This window comes from Oscarella lobularis, chromosome 19, assembly GCF_947507565.1.
Source record: "Oscarella lobularis chromosome 19, ooOscLobu1.1, whole genome shotgun sequence".
NCBI lineage: Eukaryota > Metazoa > Porifera > Homoscleromorpha > Homosclerophorida > Oscarellidae > Oscarella > Oscarella lobularis.
Window position 1 is genome coordinate 1,236,325 of NC_089193.1, and position 19,173 is coordinate 1,255,497.

The window sequence follows — 19,173 nt, forward strand, 5'->3', positions numbered from 1 at the left end:
TTGTGAGACTGAAATCATCGAATGCGCTTCATCTCCCTGTCAAAACGAAGGCTCATGTCAAGAAGGCATTGGGTCTTACACGTGTGACTGCAGTGGAACGGGTTTCACTGGACAGAATTGTGAGACTGAAATCATCGAATGCGCTTCATCTCCCTGTCAAAACGAAGGCTCATGTCAAGAAGGCATTGGGTCTTACACGTGTGACTGCAGTGGAACGGGCTATACTGGACAGAATTGTGAGACTGAAATCATCGAATGCGCTTCATCTCCCTGTCAAAACTATGGCTCATGTCAAGAAGGCATTGGGTCTTACACGTGTGACTGCAGTGGAACGGGCTATACTGGACAGAATTGTGAGACTGAAATCATCGAATGCGCTTCATCTCCCTGTCAAAACGAAGGCTCATGTCAAGAAGGCATTGGGTCTTACACGTGTGACTGCAGTGGAACGGGCTATACTGGACAGAATTGTGAGACTGAAATCATCGAATGCGCTTCATCTCCCTGTCAAAACGAAGGCTCATGTCAAGAAGGCATTGGGTCTTACACGTGTGACTGCAGTGGAACGGGCTATACTGGACAGAATTGTGAGACTGAAATCATCGAATGCGCTTCATCTCCCTGTCAAAACGAAGGCTCATGTCAAGAAGGCATTGGGTCTTACACGTGTGACTGCAGTGGAACGGGCTATACTGGACAGAATTGTGAGACTGAAATCATCGAATGCGCTTCATCTCCCTGTCAAAACGAAGGCTCATGTCAAGAAGGCATTGGGTCTTACACGTGTGACTGCAGTGGAACGGGCTATACTGGTCAGAATTGTGAGACTGAAATCGTCGAATGCGCTTCATCTCCCTGTCAAAACGAAGGCTCATGTCAAGAAGGCATTGGGTCTTACACGTGTGACTGCAGTGGAACGGGCTATACTGGACAGAATTGTGAGACTGAAATCATCGAATGCGCTTCATCTCCCTGTCAAAACGAAGGCTCATGTCAAGAAGGCATTGGGTCTTACACGTGTGACTGCAGTGGAACGGGCTATACTGGACAGAATTGTGAGACTGAAATCATCGAATGCGCTTCATCTCCCTGTCAAAACGAAGGCTCATGTCAAGAAGGCATTGGGTCTTACACGTGTGACTGCAGTGGAACGGGCTTCACTGGACAGAATTGTGAGACTGAAATCATCGAATGCGCTTCATCTCCCTGTCAAAACTATGGCTCATGTCAAGAAGGCATTGGGTCTTACACGTGTGACTGCAGTGGAACGGGCTATACTGGTCAGAATTGTGAGACTGAAATCATCGAATGCGCTTCATCTCCCTGTCAAAACGAAGGCTCATGTCAAGAAGGCATTGGGTCTTACACGTGTGACTGCAGTGGAACGGGCTATACTGGACAGAATTGTGAGACTGAAATCATCGAATGCGCTTCATCTCCCTGTCAAAACGAAGGCTCATGTCAAGAAGGCATTGGGTCTTACACGTGTGACTGCAGTGGAACGGGCTTCACTGGACAGAATTGTGAGACTGAAATCATCGAATGCGCTTCATCTCCCTGTCAAAACGAAGGCTCATGTCAAGAAGGCATTGGGTCTTACACGTGTGACTGCAGTGGAACGGGCTATACTGGTCAGAATTGTGAGACTGAAATCATCGAATGCGCTTCATCTCCCTGTCAAAACGAAGGCTCATGTCAAGAAGGCATTGGGTCTTACACGTGTGACTGCAGTGGAACGGGCTATACTGGTCAGAATTGTGAGACTGAAATCATCGAATGCGCTTCATCTCCCTGTCAAAACTATGGCTCATGTCAAGAAGGCATTGGGTCTTACACGTGTGACTGCAGTGGAACGGGCTATACTGGTCAGAATTGTGAGACTGAAATCATCGAATGCGCTTCATCTCCCTGTCAAAACGAAGGCTCATGTCAAGAAGGCATTGGGTCTTACACGTGTGACTGCAGTGGAACGGGCTTCACTGGACAGAATTGTGAGACTGAAATCATCGAATGCGCTTCATCTCCCTGTCAAAACTATGGCTCATGTCAAGAAGGCATTGGGTCTTACACGTGTGACTGCAGTGGAACGGGCTATACTGGACAGAATTGTGAGACTGAAATCATCGAATGCGCTTCATCTCCCTGTCAAAACGAAGGCTCATGTCAAGAAGGCATTGGGTCTTACACGTGTGACTGCAGTGGAACGGGCTATACTGGACAGAATTGTGAGACTGAAATCATCGAATGCGCTTCATCTCCCTGTCAAAACGAAGGCTCATGTCAAGAAGGCATTGGGTCTTACACGTGTGACTGCAGTGGAACGGGCTTCACTGGACAGAATTGTGAGACTGAAATCATCGAATGCGCTTCATCTCCCTGTCAAAACGAAGGCTCATGTCAAGAAGGCATTGGGTCTTACACGTGTGACTGCAGTGGAACGGGCTATACTGGTCAGAATTGTGAGACTGAAATCATCGAATGCGCTTCATCTCCCTGTCAAAACGAAGGCTCATGTCAAGAAGGCATTGGGTCTTACACGTGTGACTGCAGTGGAACGGGCTATACTGGTCAGAATTGTGAGACTGAAATCATCGAATGCGCTTCATCTCCCTGTCAAAACTATGGCTCATGTCAAGAAGGCATTGGGTCTTACACGTGTGACTGCAGTGGAACGGGCTATACTGGTCAGAATTGTGAGACTGAAATCATCGAATGCGCTTCATCTCCCTGTCAAAACGAAGGCTCATGTCAAGAAGGCATTGGGTCTTACACGTGTGACTGCAGTGGAACGGGCTTCACTGGACAGAATTGTGAGACTGAAATCATCGAATGCGCTTCATCTCCCTGTCAAAACTATGGCTCATGTCAAGAAGGCATTGGGTCTTACACGTGTGACTGCAGTGGAACGGGCTATACTGGACAGAATTGTGAGACTGAAATCATCGAATGCGCTTCATCTCCCTGTCAAAACTATGGCTCATGTCAAGAAGGCATTGGGTCTTACACGTGTGACTGCAGTGGAACCGGCTATACTGGACAGAATTGTGAGACTGAAATCATCGAATGCGCTTCATCTCCCTGTCAAAACGAAGGCTCATGTCAAGAAGGCATTGGGTCTTACACGTGTGACTGCAGTGGAACGGGCTTCACTGGACAGAATTGTGAGACTGAAATCATCGAATGCGCTTCATCTCCCTGTCAAAACGAAGGCTCATGTCAAGAAGGCATTGGGTCTTACACGTGTGACTGCAGTGGAACGGGCTATACTGGACAGAATTGTGAGACTGAAATCATCGAATGCGCTTCATCTCCCTGTCAAAACTATGGCTCATGTCAAGAAGGCATTGGGTCTTACACGTGTGACTGCAGTGGAACGGGCTATACTGGACAGAATTGTGAGACTGAAATCATCGAATGCGCTTCATCTCCCTGTCAAAACTATGGCTCATGTCAAGAAGGCATTGGGTCTTACACGTGTGACTGCAGTGGAACCGGCTATACTGGACAGAATTGTGAGACTGAAATCATCGAATGCGCTTCATCTCCCTGTCAAAACTATGGCTCATGTCAAGAAGGCATTGGGTCTTACACGTGTGACTGCAGTGGAACGGGCTATACTGGACAGAATTGTGAGACTGAAATCATCGAATGCGCTTCATCTCCCTGTCAAAACTATGGCTCATGTCAAGAAGGCATTGGGTCTTACACGTGTGACTGCAGTGGAACGGGCTATACTGGTCAGAATTGTGAAACTGAGATCGATGAATGCGTGTCAAATCCCTGTCAGAACAGCGGCGCCTGCATCGACGAAATCGGAAGCTATTCTTGCGAATGCGAAGGAACTGGCTTTGTTGGTGATCGCTGTCATATTCAGGTCAACGAATGCGAGTTTGATCCATGCGAAAACGGGGGAAGCTGCGTCGACGATGTCAACGATTACCAGTGTCAGTGCGGTGATTCCGGTTATACAGGCAGAGATTGCGAAGTTAACGTTAACGACTGTGAAGGCAATCCGTGTCCTTCTAACAGAATCTGTGTCGACGGTGTCAACACTTATCATTGCGTTTGCCCTCCACTTACTACTGGAATTGACTGCGAAATTCCAATAACAACCGGTTTGTTTCACGTCAATGAGTCCAGATGCGACGTTCAATTTCGTGACAAGGACTTCGTTTCCGAAGAAGAAATCATCGAACTGACTTTTGACGTATTTTCTGAAGACGGCATGGTCTTTGTCGTTTCAGGGCAAAGCTTTGATTTCATCTCTCTTGAAGTCGTAGATTGGAGGCTGAAGTACACCCTCCATCTCGGTTCGGGCCTTCTGTCATTGGTCAATCCTGTGGAGCTGCACGCCGGACAAATCGTCACGGTCAAGCTGATACGAGAACGTCGTATGGTCAGTCTCGTCGTCGACGGCGTCGTTGTGTCGAGCGACATGGCGCCCCAGGGAAATACACTTATCAACGTCGGAAATCGTTTCTTTCTCGGCGGTGCCGTCGACACGTGCGAAACGCAAGTGAGAACAAGATACAACTTGCCCCTGGACAGTTTCAACGGGTGCATCTACTCGGTGACAATCAACGGGGAGCACAAGGACTATCTTGATCCGACGATTAGTACGTGCTACTTGCTCGATCAGTGCCAGGACAATCCCTGTCTTTCGGAGCCGTGTCTGCACAACGGCGTTTGCGAGCCCCAAGGCGACGACTTTATCTGTCACTGTCCTCCAGGCCGAAGCGGCGATATATGTCAAGTCGTCGAAGATCCTTGCGTTTCTGCTCCGTGTCTCTACGGCGGAACGTGCGTTGCCGCCAATAACAGTCAAGGCTTTTCGTGCGCGTGTACGGAACTTTTTACCGGATCGGTGTGCGAAGATCCTCTGTTTTCCTCTGAAGACAGTCTCGAGTACGTCACCACTTCCTATACGGCGTGGAATATTACTCCCCAAGAAGTTCTTCTCGACACGAATCTCACGTTTTACGTCTATCCTCACGACCAGCATTACTCCAACGGCATTCTACTATACATTAATGGTAGTTTGGGCGATTACTTCGCCGTGGCTATTGAAAACAACGTCCTGAAAGTCATCTCGAACCTCTGCTGTGGACCGGACGTCATTACGATGAAAGACCCTCTCATACAGAACTCGTTCTCCAAGATAACAATCACTCGAAGTGGCGCAGTTATTACTCTGTCCGTTCCCGGCCTTAGATCGGTTCACGGAATAGTTCCTGGCCTTAAGGATTACAAGCGATATTTTTTCACTGCGCACGAGACCTTATACGTTGGAGGATTGGCATCGCAGGCGGCATACGAGGACCTTCCAGTCTTCTTTGACGGATTTGACAACGGTTTCTTTGGCTGCATTTCTGACGTGTATCTGAACGGAGAGCTACTCGACGATCTCGTCGGAATGCATAACATTCACGAATGTCGCATCGATTATTGCTCCTCCTACCCTTGCGACAATGGGGGCGAGTGCACGTCGCGCGGCTTCGGTCCGGTGTGCCACTGTCTACCGGATTTTACTGGCGAGTTCTGCGAACATTCGATTTACGATTCGTGCGCGGCGAATACTCACCGGTGCTACGAAGGCAGCACTTGCATCTACAACGCTGCGGAAATGACGTACGAATGTCTTTGCCCTATTTACAAAGGAGGGAAATACTGCAACGAAAGTACGCATCGGATGCTCTTATTTATTACTTTTACGATAATTTTTTTGCTTTCAGGTCTTTCATTTGTCTTTCCTCTGTTCTCTGGAAACAGTTACATTGGATACGCCGTTCTTTTCCTGTTTGCGTACCCAACTGCGCCCAACAGATTTGAATTTGTCTTGTCAGCTGCAGATGGTGACGGCTTGCTTCTTGCCGTGAATCCCTTCGTAAGTTCTAAGGCAAAAATTTCTCACGCAAATGTCTTACGTTGTTGTATTTTTTTAGCTCATGGGCAATAGAGACTATCTTTCGATTGGGCTCACAAACGGTCACGTTGAACTTAGGTAAGATAGTGGTGTGTCATTGTTTTGTTATACAAACTTCGTTTTTAGATTCAATTTGGGTACCGGAGATTGTATTATTGAGAACCATCTAGTCGATGTCACCAATTCCACTGTTCAGGTGGTCATCACCAGGTAAACTATAGTACTTTTTTGCCGCTATATTTCACCGTCACTTTTTCTTTGTTCAGAGATGGTAAAGATGGTGTTGTCACTGTTGATGGTCAATCCGTTAGCGGCTCCTCGCCTGGATCGGCATTGGGATTGAATATCAATCGACGAGCGGATATGTTCCTTGGGGGTATTCCAATTTCTACTTCTGGTCTCGACGAGTATTCGGATGCACTGAATGGTGCATACTCCAAGGGTTTGAGTGGTTGCCTCAATGACCTCGTTATCAATGGCTTTCCCTGCAACTTCGACTTTTTTGCTGTGGCGGGAGCAAATATCAAGAGTTGCGAATGAGTGCTACAACGCTAGCCTAAAGACGCTAGACTTCGCTTTCGCTTATATTCTGTATATCACCATATGATTTATTAGTGATATCATTTGTTCACGTAATTCTATTAATTCTATCGAAATCCCGGATAGTAAACAAATGCTTACTCTCGCTTTTGCTTTGCTTCTTTGTGGCGCTGTCGCTGCCGCCTCGAGCATTTCGGGAGCGCTAAAACTGAATGCAGACGATGTAGCATTCACGACGAGTCCGAGCTTCGTTAGCTTCAACTTTGATTGGTGGCCTAACGGGACTCCCGCTTGGACGAACAGCAGCGTGCTCATAGTCAATCTTACAAACCCCCTTCTAGTGTATTTGACTAGTCAGCTATCACCCGGTCACCTTCGCATAGTAAGTCGAGAGACTCGAGTCAATGACCAGTCCTATTTATTATTCGAGTCTTTGTTTAGGGAGGCACTGACGAAGATCGGGTATCTAGTTTTTGGAAAAGGCTTTCTTCTGTAATAGCTGAAGTGTTTTAGATTGTTTTTGACATCGGTGATTCTCACCAAAGTTGCGTTGACGTATGCTGGAATACCTCACTGGTATTGCCGTTACTTACAGATAGATTTTTAGCCTTTCTGTTTGAGGATGAGCCGGTGGAAAGAGCTTATCAACTTCACTCAAGTAACGGGAACTAAACTGGTTCGATGAACATTGTCGGCGAGCACGAATCGCTCTCGAAGATGTCTGAATCTAGGCGTTTGGAATCAATGCGATGTATGGCAGAAAGAATCGATCAAGTCATTTTGATCCGTCGAATGCAGAAGCGCTGATGAAGTACACGGCGCAGGAAAAGCTACCAGTTGCTGCCTTTGAGGTTTAGATCTTCTATATGATTGGAAAGATTCAAAGACACTAAGTATTTTTTAGTTTGGAAACGAACTTAACCACGGAGTTCGTAAAGTCCTCCTCATTTTATTTTTTTGCTTTCTAGCGTGTGGTTTTGGGTGTAGATTGATCCACAAGTGTACGGAGAGGATTTTGCAACGATGAGGTCATAACCGCTGAAAAATAATTCTAAAAATAATCTATGATATACGCAGAAAAATGATTAACGAAATATGGCCCGACGAAAGCAATAGACCCCAACTAGTGGGACCTGGTATAATATACCTTCCCTATATATCAGTGTTCTCTTTAGACTTTTGTATAGACATTGGGACTGATAGTAGCTACTTTGAGGATTTTCTACCCGTCGCTGGACCGTATCTGAATGCAACAACGTATCACATCTATGCAGGTTTTTTGAACTACGGGCCTAAGCGTATGTAAGCCGTATACGTAGTGGGGCTTAGTTGGGCGAGGGACAGACGCCGATTTGCCTGCACACATGGCGTCTCTAAAGTATCTTCAACGACAGACTGATGAAGCAGTAGGTCAATGGAATTGCAGTACTGTAGAGGTTTCTTGCTTTGCTTACGCTCTTCTCCTGCAAACAGTTGAGCATGCTTGCCATTGTAAAGAAAACAGCTCCAAACTCAGAACTGTGTGAGTTGAGAGGGATTTAGTCGTGTGACTCTAAGAGACTCCTTCCGGCTCAGGGTTGGGCGAAGGTGCGGCCGCTTCTCACAGCGGTTTAGCTGGTGCAACAAATACGTTTTTGTCGGGATTTTGGTACATGGTACGCGCTGTTGAAACGCAGAAATGTCATTGCTATAGTTCGTATGTAAGAATGCTCTTGGAACTACTGCAACCCATGGCCACACAGCTTTATGCAGTAAGTCTAGCATAAGGATGTTTTTGTGAGCTCAATAAAGGTCTCTGCAGGACAGGCTCTTGTTGGCGGAAATTACGAGGTGGAAGGAGCACATCTACATACTCTAGTAGTGTCGTATTCTCTTTTATTTCTAAGCTATTAAATAAGACAACGTTCATGCCCAATCCTGACTACTATACAGCATTACTGTATCGAAGGTTAATGGGGCAAAAGGTGCACAGGGACACGCAAACTAAATTACTGCATATTTGTTTACCGTTTTACACGTAGATGCTGGAAGTGACTGTTTCGTCCAATATCAATGATTCCTTTGCTGCATACGCTGCCTGTGCAAATCAAGCAAGTGTTAACGGTGTGCTTTTCAGGATATGAAATAGCCTTTTCTGTAGGGATCACCTGGAGAAATTGTAGTCGCTTTTTTGAATCTCAATACAACCGAGTCAATTGAAATATCTCTCACCGTGAAATTTTCTCTTATTTAGGAAACAGGATAAGTGACATTTTCTTTGTCTAGGGCATTGCTTCTGGTCCAAGAGAAGAGGTACGACGCAATGTTCATTCTTATTTTGCATGACTTGGTTACTTGTTGCAGTTTCATCTGACTACAGGTGAAGAAGGAAACTACAGGTCACAGGAAATGCTGCTCAACGGAAACTTGCTACAGATTAAGGTCAGCTTGCAATTGTGGCTATTAAAAAATCTACGACGTATTTTTAGGATGGAAAACTGCCTAATCTATCAGGGATGAATGTTACTGGTGACACGCCTTTGGTTGCTCAGCCAATGTCTTATGGCTTTGCGCTTTACAAGAGCGCAGCTGCAAATGCGTGCATGTAGACTTTTTGTTTGTGACAATTTGTATGTGTGACACTCTTTTTTTGACTCTATAGCACGCTACCCGAGACACCCTTCTCTTCCCAGGCAGAGCGTCTGCGATGGATAGCTCTTCTGCGACTTCTCACGAAAGCAAGGTAACGTCAGCTTCTTCTCAAGTTCAAAGCGGGCCAGGAGGAGGTGGTGGAAAAGACGAACAGGAGCTCGAATGTGCGACATCCGAAGGGACTCCACCTAATAACAAGCCGAGCAGCGAGACTGCAGACGCCCAACATACCAAAGAACCGGAATCGAAGAAGGAAAACCTCCAACAAACGACAGAAGAGGCGAAAGCGACGGGGCGGGGCGAACCGGAAAACAAATCATCTAGCGACGAACGTGAAGCCGAAGAAGCAATGGACACCGGAGAGATTGGGAAGCAGAGTGAAGCAATCAAGTCAGGAAGAGAAGGAGGAGAAAAAGAAGAAGGGGAGTCCCAATGTCCACCTGACGAACCGAGCAGCGAGATTGCAAGCAAGCAAGACGGCGAAGAACCGGAATCGAAGCTTCGACGAACGGCGAAAGGGGAGAAAGAGACGGGGCAGGGCGAACCGGAACATGAAGGCGAAGCCATGGACACTGAAGAGAATGAGAGCCAGACTGGAGCGGGACTCGTTTATAATGAAGGTGGTGGGACGGATTCGGAGAGCGCAGTACATCCAATGGAAGTAGAGGGCGATAAAGCAAATGAAGATGTGAAAGGCACGGGTACAAAGAATATGGGTGACGTCAAAACGGAGCACGATAAAAAGAAATCGAAAAGCAAAAACTGTGAGTAATTTTCTATTTCTAATAAAATTACTCATAGAACCTTGTGAGTAATTGTCTTTGAAATTATTAGTAGTGAAATTACTCATGGATCCTGTGAGTTATTTTCTATTTCTAGATGAAAAGGAATTGAGTGCCAAAGGAGAAGGGGATTTCGAGGAGAAGAACAAGGCCAAAGATTCCGATCAATCAAATGACAAAGCAGATGAGGGCGATCAAGAAAACAAGCAGGCCGGCGGAGCGGCAAAAACTGAAGAAAAAGGCGAAGAAACTAAATCGGAAGGGGAAAGTGATACAGATGAAGATTCAAGTGAATGGAAATGTGGTAAAGTGGTGAGTGACACAAGAAATGAGAGTAAAACTCGCTGAGGCTTGGTATTAGGAAAAGAAGTCTACTCGTGATAGACGGTCTACTGATGATAGACAGCTTTCTCATGATAGATCGTGGTGGAGCCTAGCTGATACTGAAGAATATCTTCGAGGTTATCCGGTAAGATTAGCGAGAGATCACCTTAGCTATCAATACATCCTACTACGCGGCCTTCCAGTAGCTAGATAAGTAAATAGTGACGGGTTGGGGCAAATAGAAATGCTACGTATTGTCTCTCAGAGACAGCTAGAGACGTGCGCTCTTGCACCCTACACAATAAAGCAGGAGCCTTGGCGGTAGCTATTCTTTTTAAGGACAAGAAAGACAATCCGAAACTCGACAAAAACAAGAAGTTCTACTTTAACAAAATTTCGTCAAAACCGCAAGGTAGCAAACTACAGTTCTAGCTAGGCACATTCTAAGTTTTTCAATATCTCTCAGGCGATAAAATTGACACTATCCACAAGGAATGGTTTGGAAAACACGATCTTCTAGAACGTCACCACGGCTACATACAATGGTGCAAAACCAGATGCAGTATCGTGATGCATATAGTAGTAACTCGCGCACAGGCTGTTTCCGACGCGAGAAGGGGGCATGAATTGGGACGCACAGGAATTGCAACTCCACGAGGCCGAAGTAGGAAGATCATAGTAGTAGGCAGGCAATTCGGTAGAAAGGCTTCATTGGCTTGCTTTCTTGAAGGCAATAAAAAAGAACGAAAAGGCGTTGAAACGAGTATTGGCGTCATACAAGCTTATGTTGGACTTCTACGGAATGAAATTGGCCGACGAGAAAACGGGTCCGTGAAAGACTTTATTAGACTTTTCTAGACTGAATTTTTTAATAGGTAAAATCGAGAGAGCCCACAATTATCAACGTCGATTTGACCATCTCAATAGGTATGTATAAGAGATGATGCAACACCCGGAACCGTGGTGTTTAAAGTGCCGTTCAGAGCTTAGGCACTCCCAGAGAAACGTTAGAACTATTCCCGTCCCCGCTCACTAGCAGCGCATGGCGCGCCAATAGCACTGATACACTAGTGTAGCGCACGTTCTACTGCCTGTTATAGAGGCGGGTATAGAGGCGGCATATGTCACCTAGATTTTGCTGACCGAGCGCATTGCTGTTTCTTCGTATCCGTTCGCTTTTCTCGTCCAAATAGCGACTTAATGTCTTTAGAATACATCCCCAATGTACTTCACGGCTAATTTTTCGCCTCTACTTGCTCGTATAGACCATTTTGTCATGCGTTGCAACTGACGTCATGTGTAGCGTGACAGGGCGTGTCTTGCGTACGTGGCACGCGTTTTATTGTCGTTTTTTGCGTTTCTAGATTGATTTGCGACGAAAGTCATTCGTGTTTGTGGTCAGAAACGTATTTGCGGCCGATTGAGAGTGTTTTTAGTTCGATCAGCGCACTTTTTGTGGCGAACAGCTGCAGTGGAAGTGACCCAGGCAGGGTTGTCATATATATACCCAGCGTTTCCATATACCTATCAGTAGCAGGAGCATGAGCTCTTGGCTAGGATAGAAGGGAGTTGGAAACGCTCTCCAAGGGTTTGACCATCATGGCCCGGTGGCTGGTCACTCTCCTCACTTGACGGCTTCGGCCTTCCTAGTCATTAGTTCCTCTGCGTCTGTGAGATACCTCTGATAGGGATAAACCTCCATAGCACCGTCTTCCGTGTGGTTTGTATCAAGTGTCGTACGTAACCTTTTTAAATTTTGAAAAATTTGCTACGTGAGAAAGAAGCGCGTTTTTTGACCTTTTAACGGTCAAACTATGCGAAAGGGGCCCCAGTTCCGATTTTGATTACACTAGCCAAAAACTTTTGAACGGTACTAATACCGACTGTATTACATTAAAATGGTGTATCTATTTAGCTCGATGCACAATTATTTGCGAATTACTCGGATACTGAAGAGTCTTGGCGAATTGGGCTACGAACATCTGAAAGCGCCCTTCGTTCGATTTTGCATTGACGAGGCATTTGAGACTGGGAAGCTCTGGGGCGTTCGTCGAAGCTGCACCGATTATTGGGTTTACGTCATTCGCGACGACGGTGAACGAAAAGACCTTTTGCTTTTGATAGACCAGTACAAACGTGGCGGTAAGAAATAACCTAATAAATGACACGTGATGAATTGTGCGAGCTCTGATTGGCTCGATCGCGTGCATTGTTTAGACTCTCCCCTCAGGGCCGACATGAGCGTTCGCGCCTTGGGCCTTCTGCTCGGCTTTGCCGCGCTTCTGCGCTTCGCGCGCGCGTGTCCTCCCGCCTGCGTCTGCTTCTCGACGAGCGCGACGGGCTATCGCGTCGACTGCACGGAGCAAAGGCTCACCGAAGTTCCCGCAGACATTCCGGCGAACGTGACGTACCTGTACGGCTTCGCGAACCGCCTTATCGCGTGCAGAATACGCGCACGACTAGTAGGGACTTGTATTTAGGGACTTGAGCGACAATTACATCGACGTTCTTCGTCTCGGCTCACTCGATCGATTCCCCTCGCTGATCCAGCTGTGAGTCGCGCGCGGGACGCAATGCGATTTTTGTTGGAGTTGCTCCAAAGGGACTTGTCTAAGAATGGACTGAAGAATGTCGACGAAGGCGTATTTGCAAATTTGAGCAAATTGGAAACTTTGTAAAAGGGCTATCTGATAATTTCAAACTGTGTCATACTTTTTTGAGTAGGAGATTATTTTATACCAAAATTCGAGAAATCAACGAGCACTTTTTGGAGGGGCTCACCAGTTTGAAAAGACTGTGAGCAGTGATGCATTTTTTATTACTTGTCTAATTGTGTTATAACAGCGAAGCGTATGGATCTACCATTTCTGTCGTTCATCCCAATAGTTTTCGATCTTTGCTGGCAGTGGAGAAAATGTAAATGTTGACAAGCCAGTCTCCTGTATTCGAATGTTCTCTTTTAGCGACCTAAGTCAAAACAATTTAAAATTGATTGACAGTCACACGTTTGTGGGCCTTCCAGCGCTGAAGCAAATGTAGGACAATCTGCATTGAGCACATCGTCCTATATGTATACTGTTAGAAATCTCAATGATAATCGTATTAAAACCCTTCGACTCGCATCCTTTATGAATCTTCACAATTTGACAACAGTGTTAGCTTTTCCTCCTATTGATTTCATATGTACCAGTGTTCATTTCTTCACGTAGGTTTCTATCGGGAAATCGGCTCACAACGATCAAACAGGGAACGTTCATTGCAACTTCAAAGCTAAGAACGATGTTAGTAAAGGGAATCGTCTGATAGGATTTTCTAATACCATCTCAACTACAAAACTCGTTCAATTTTTTTCTTTTAGGTACTTGAAAGACAATCTCTTCACTTGCGACTGCGACATCTTATGGATTCACCAGTTCGTCGTCGAACGCGATCTTCCCGACGTCATCTGTCATAAACCAGCTCAGCTGCGAAACCGACTCTTCATCCATCTCACCAAAGTGGACATATGCGGTGCAGAGAACACAAAGAGAGGAAAATCGCTCTCCGCGCTTTACATTTTCCATTAGGAGGGCCCGAGTTCTATGCTCAGCCCATGCCGTCGATGTATTCTCGATTGAACGCCACCGTCGGTCTCGTCTGCGGCGCCATCGGCACGCCGCATCCGGAAATATTTTGGTCGTTCGAAAACAAGTCCATAGCGAACGATCCTCGCTTTTCCGTCACCTATTCGGGCGACTTGATCGTACACAACGTCACGTTGGAGGACTCGGGAACGTACTACTGCACGGCAATGAGTCGAGCAGGCGTGGTGGTTGCTAGGGGAGATCTTGTAGTTGGAGGTGCTCTAGAGGAAGACCCTTTGGAAATTTGAATTTTCACTTTTTTATTATAGATGTTCCTCGTTTCAACGGTGTCACTAACGATTTCACTGAGATTGGCGTGTCCCTTGGACAGCCGGCGTCGCTGCGATGCGAACTGACCGCCAATCCGAAGCCCGTTTTCAAGTGGTTCTTCGAAGGCGCTCCCGTCGCTGACTGGATGAACGAGCGATTGCTCGAGATGGGTAACGTTCTTATTGTAACCGACGTTAGGAACGCCGACGCTGGACGATACATGTGCACGGCGGATAATCGGATTGGAATTGCATCGCAGGAATTTATACTGACACTGAACGGTAAAGAGAACGAGTGTCGTAGTATTGCATTCTATTTGTATTTTGTTTTCTAGAGCCCCCGGTTGTGCGTACTCCCCTGTCTAATGCTTGGTATCCGACTGGAGCCAACGTGACCTTGCTGTGTCCTATACGCGGTTTTCCCTCTCCTCAAGTGACGTGGTACATCGACGGGGTCACGATAACTGGCGACAAGGAAGCCGAAGAGAAAGTCTCACCGACTGAGCTCGTACTGACGAACGCGATACAAAACGCCACGGAGAACGCTACAGTGCCGTCGACTCCAACAGCGATTCCAACGTCGCAGATTCCAACCTCCGCCGCGCCGATTCCGACTCCGACTTCGGCTCCGCCGACGAATTGTACCGTGCAAAATTGCTCGTTGTTAAATTCTACGGGGGAACTCTCCGGTGACGGCGACGGCGACTTTGTTTTTGCAACGTCGATGCCACCGTCGCCGGCAGCGCACAGTCAACGTTTTCTCCGTCGTAACGGAATTCTCGAAATACGAAACATTCAGCCGAGCGATAGCGGCAACTACAGGTGCGATGCCGTCAATTCGGTCGGACAGACAAGCACGTCCTCTTACATATCAGTCGGAGGCAAGATACGCGCACTTGAGCAGATAATAAAATAAGTCTCGTATTCTATATAAGGCTATGGTCGTCCCGTCGTTGTCGTCGATTCGCCGACGGTGACGGCGTTGGCGGGCTGTACGGCGATAATGCGCTGCAATGCGACCGGAACTCCCGATCCGGACGTCGCCTGGCTGTTCGACTCGCAGACTCTCGATCTATTCGTGCCGGGTCAGCGTCGTTTCGTCAGTCCGTCGTCGAGCGAACTCGTCGTCACGGAAGTGAGCGTCGACGACGAGGGCTACTACGAGTGTCGAGCGAAAAACATCGCGGGAACGTCGACAGAAAGCGTTCGTCTTTTAGTGCTAAGTAAGATTACTAATGGAACGATACGCGTTAAAAGATGCATCTCTTGTGGAAGAGAAGCTAAGTGATGTCTAATTGCGTATAACTCGGTAAAAAATCTCCATACGATAATTGATTAATTGATGTATTCTCTACAAAGATTAGGCCCTCAATTTAATATTTTGGCTCTAAGAATTAAAGATTTGGCCTTCAATTAAATATTTAGGCTCTAAGAATCAAAGATTAGGCCCTCAATTTAATATTTAGGCCCCAAAAATCAAAGATTAGGCCCTCAATTTAATATTTAGGCTTTGAGAATTAGAGATGAGGCCTTCAATTAAATATTTAGGCCCTAGGAATCAAAGATTAGGCCCTCAATTTAATATTTAGGCCCTAAGGATCAAAGATTAGGCCCTCAATTTAATATTGAGGCCCTAAGAATCAAAGATTAGGCCCTCAATTTAATATTTAGGCCCTAAGAATCAAAGATTAGGGCCTCAATTTAATATTTAGGCCCTAAGAATCAAAGATTAGGCCCTCAATTTAAAATATAGGCTTTGAGAATTAGAGATTAGGTCTTCAATTAAATATTTAGGCCCTAGGAATCAAAGATTAGGCCCTCAATTTAATATTTAGGCCCTAAGGATCAAAGATTAGGCCCTCAATTTAATATTGAGGCCCTAAGAATCAAAGATTAGGCCCTCAATTTAATATTGAGGCTCTGGGAATCAAAGATCAGGCCCTCAATTTAGTATTTAGACCCTGAGAATCAAAGATTAGGCCGTGAATTTAAAATTTAGGCTTTGAGAATTAAAGATTAGGCCCTCAATTTAATATTTCGGCCCAAAGAATCAAAGATTAGGCCCTCAATTTAATATTTAGGCCCTAAGAATCAAAGATTAGGGCCTCAATTTAATATTTAGGCCCTAAGAATCAAAGATCAGGTCCTCAATTTAATATTTAGGCCCTAAGAATCAAAGATTAGGCCCTCAATTTAATATTTTGGCTCCAAAAATCAAAGATTAGGCCCTCAATTTAATATTTAGGCTTTAAGAATTAAAGATTAGGCTCTCAATTTAATATTTAGGCCCTAAGGATCAAAGATTAGGCCCTCAATTTAATATTGAGGCCCTAAGAATCAAAGATTAGGCCCTCAATTTAAAATATAGGCTTTGAGAATTAGAGATTAAGCCTTCAATTAAATATTTAGGCCCTAGGAATCAAAGATTAGGCCCTCAATTTAATATTTAGGCCCTAAGGATAAAAGATTAGGCCCTCAATTTAATATTGAGGCCCTAAGAATCAAAGATTAGGCCCTCAATTTAATATTGAGGCTCTGGGAATCAAAGATCAGGCCCTCAATTTAGTATTTAGGCCCTAAGAATCAAAGATTAGGCCCTCAATTTAATATTGAGGTCCTAAGAATCAAAGATTAGGCCCTCAATTTAATATTTAGGCCCTAAGGATCAAAGATTAGGCCCTCAATTTAATATTGAAGCTCTAATAATCAAAGATTAGGTCCTCAATTTAATATTGAGGCTCTGGGAATCAAAGATCAGGCCCTCAATTTAGTATTTAGACCCTGAGAATCAAAGATTAGGCCCTGAATTTAAAATTTAGGCTTTGAGAATTAAAGATTAGGCCCTCAATTTAATATTTCGGCCCAAAGAATCAAAGATTAGGCCCTCAATTTAATATTTAGGCCCTAAGAATCAAAGATTAGGGCCTCAATTTAATATTTAGGCCCTAAGAATCAAAGATCAGGTCCTCAATTTAATATTTAGGCCCTAAGAATCAAAGATTAGGCCCTCAATTTAAAATATAGGCTTTGAGAATTAGAGATTAGGCCTTCAATTAAATATTTAGGCCGTAGGAATCAAAGATTAGGTCCTCAATTTAATATTTAGGCCCTAAGGATCAAAGATTAGGCCCTCAATTTAATATTGAGGCCCTAAAAATCAAAGATTAGGCCCTCAATTTAATATTGAGGCTCTGGGAATCAAAGATCAGGACCTCAATTTAGTATTTAGGCCCTAAGAATCAAAGATTAGGCCCTCTATTTAATATTTAGGCCCTAAGGATCAAATATTAGGCCCTCAATTTAATATTTTGGCTCTAAGAATTAAAGATTAGGCCTTCAATTAAATATTTATGCCCTAAGAATCAAAGATTGGGCCCTCAATTTAATATTTAGGCCCCAAAAATCAAAGATTAGGCCCTCAATTTAATATTTAGGCTTTAGGAATCAAAGATTAGGCTCTCAATTTAATATTTAGGCCCTAACAATCAAAGATTAGGCCCTCAATTTAATATTTAGGCCCTAAGGATCAAAGATTAGGCCCTCAATTTAATATTTTGGGTCTAAGAATTAAAGATTAGGCCTTCAATTAAATATTTAGGCCCTAAGAATCAAAGATTAGGCCCTCAATTTAATATTTAGGCCCCAGAAATCAAAGATTAGGCCCTCAATTTAATATTTAGGCTTTAAGAATTAAAGATTAGGCTCTCAATTTAATATTTAGGCCCTAAGGATCAAAGATTAGGCCCTCAATTTAATATTGAGGCCCTAAGAATCAAAGATTAGGTCCTCAATTTAATATTGAGGCTCTGCGAATCAAAGATCAGCCTTCAATTTAGTATTTAGGCCCTAAGAATCAAAGATTAGGCCCTCAATTTAATATTTAGGCCCTAAGGATCAAAGATTAGGCCCTCAATTTAATATTTTGGCTCTAAGAATTAAAGATTAGGCCTTCAATTAAATATTTAGGCCCTAAGAATCAAAGATTAGGTCCTCAATTTAATATTTTGGCTCTAAGAATTAAAGATTAAGCCTTCAATTAAATATTTAGGCCCTAAGAATCAAAGATCAGGCCCTCAATTTAATATTGAGGCCCTAAGAATCAAAGATTAGGCCCTGAATTTAATATTGAGGCCCTAAGAATCAAAGATTAGGCCCTCAATTTAATATTTAGGCCCTAAGGATCAAAGATTAGGCCCTGAATTTAATATTGAAGCTCTAATAATCAAAGATTAGGTCCTCAATTTAATATTGAGGCTCTGGGAATCAAAGATCAGGCCCTCAATTTAGTATTTAGACTCTGAGAATCAAAGATTAGGCCCTGAATTTAAAATTTAGGCTTTGAGAATTAAAGATTAGGCCCTCAATTTAATATTTCGGCCCAAAGAATCAAAGATTAGGCCCTCAATTTAATATTTAGGCCCTAAGAATCAAAGATTTGGGCCTCAATTTAATATTTAGGCCCTAAGAATCAAAGATCAGGTCCTCAATTTAATATTTAGGCCCTAAGAATCAAAGATTAGGCCCTTAATTTAAAATATAGGCTTTGAGAATTAGAGATTAGGCCTTCAATTAAATATTTAGGCCCTAAGAATCAAAGATTAGGCCCTCAATTTAATATTTAGGCCCCAGAAATCAAAGATTAGGCCCTCAATTTAATATTTAGGCTTTAAGAATTAAAGATTAGGCTCTCAATTTAATATTTAGGCCCTAAGGATCAAAGATTAGGCCCTCAATTTAATATTGAGGCCCTAAGAATCAAAGATTAGGTCCTCAATTTAATATTGAGGCTCTGCGAATCAAAGATCAGCCTTCAATTTAGTATTTAGGCCCTAAGAATCAAAGATTAGGCCCTCAATTTAATATTTAGGCCCTAAGGATCAAAGATTAGGCCCTCAATTTAATATTTTGGCTCTAAGAATTAAAGATTAGGCCTTCAATTAAATATTTAGGCCCTAAGAATCAAAGATTAGGTCCTCAATTTAATATTTTGGCTCTAAGAATTAAAGATTAAGCCTTCAATTAAATATTTAGGCCCTAAGAATCAAAGATCAGGCCCTCAATTTAATATTGAGGCCCTAAGA

At 44.2% G+C, this 19,173-nt stretch overlaps 3 protein-coding genes across 7 annotated transcripts in view; all 3 read left to right on the forward strand.

Moving 5' to 3' along the window:
* LOC136198720 (protein eyes shut homolog) overlaps positions 1–6,587 on the forward strand; it is an 11,581-nt gene extending 4,994 nt beyond the window's left edge. For all 4 annotated transcript variants that reach the window (XM_065988725.1, XM_065988728.1, XM_065988727.1 and 1 more), the window contains 5 exons: positions 1–5,678; positions 5,733–5,884; positions 5,943–6,001; positions 6,050–6,133; positions 6,190–6,587. The exon at positions 1–5,678 is cut by the window's left edge. In XM_065988725.1, the coding sequence (XP_065844797.1) occupies positions 1–5,678; positions 5,733–5,884; positions 5,943–6,001; positions 6,050–6,133; positions 6,190–6,463 (6,247 nt within the window). In that variant the 3' untranslated portion in view covers positions 6,464–6,587. The remainder of the gene's footprint in view (positions 5,679–5,732; positions 5,885–5,942; positions 6,002–6,049; positions 6,134–6,189) is intronic.
* Position 6,588: 1 nt separating this feature from the next.
* LOC136198755 (uncharacterized) lies at positions 6,589–9,133 on the forward strand. Its single transcript, XM_065988785.1, has 20 exons — positions 6,589–6,845; positions 6,905–6,925; positions 6,977–7,018; positions 7,071–7,139; positions 7,195–7,314; positions 7,368–7,391; positions 7,451–7,491; positions 7,541–7,599; positions 7,651–7,737; positions 7,793–7,869; positions 7,937–7,985; positions 8,039–8,118; positions 8,169–8,214; positions 8,265–8,293; positions 8,350–8,427; positions 8,485–8,553; positions 8,604–8,675; positions 8,729–8,755; positions 8,807–8,884; positions 8,932–9,133. Exons 1-20 carry the CDS (start codon positions 6,597–6,599, stop codon positions 9,049–9,051), a joined length of 1,437 nt encoding a protein of 478 aa, XP_065844857.1. The 5' UTR covers positions 6,589–6,596; the 3' UTR covers positions 9,052–9,133.
* LOC136198723 (hemicentin-1-like) overlaps positions 9,093–19,173 on the forward strand; it is a 32,864-nt gene continuing 22,783 nt past the window's right edge. For both annotated transcript variants that reach the window (XR_010672854.1, XM_065988732.1), the window contains exons 1-22: positions 9,093–9,858; positions 9,974–10,188; positions 10,238–10,345; positions 10,540–10,612; positions 10,667–10,745; positions 10,798–10,864; positions 10,931–11,027; positions 11,076–11,127; positions 12,116–12,342; positions 12,418–12,613; positions 12,681–12,752; positions 12,803–12,874; positions 12,925–12,996; positions 13,045–13,116; positions 13,164–13,235; positions 13,283–13,354; positions 13,410–13,481; positions 13,559–13,710; positions 13,767–14,039; positions 14,093–14,374; positions 14,428–14,973; positions 15,028–15,315. Coding sequence is in view for 1 of the 2 variants with exons in the window: in XM_065988732.1 (XP_065844804.1) it covers positions 9,150–9,858; positions 9,974–10,188; positions 10,238–10,345; positions 10,540–10,612; positions 10,667–10,745; positions 10,798–10,864; positions 10,931–11,027; positions 11,076–11,127; positions 12,116–12,342; positions 12,418–12,613; positions 12,681–12,752; positions 12,803–12,874; positions 12,925–12,996; positions 13,045–13,116; positions 13,164–13,235; positions 13,283–13,354; positions 13,410–13,481; positions 13,559–13,710; positions 13,767–14,039; positions 14,093–14,374; positions 14,428–14,973; positions 15,028–15,315 (3,868 nt within the window). In the remaining variant the exon portion in view is untranslated. The remainder of the gene's footprint in view (positions 9,859–9,973; positions 10,189–10,237; positions 10,346–10,539; positions 10,613–10,666; positions 10,746–10,797; positions 10,865–10,930; positions 11,028–11,075; positions 11,128–12,115; positions 12,343–12,417; positions 12,614–12,680; positions 12,753–12,802; positions 12,875–12,924; positions 12,997–13,044; positions 13,117–13,163; positions 13,236–13,282; positions 13,355–13,409; positions 13,482–13,558; positions 13,711–13,766; positions 14,040–14,092; positions 14,375–14,427; positions 14,974–15,027; positions 15,316–19,173) is intronic.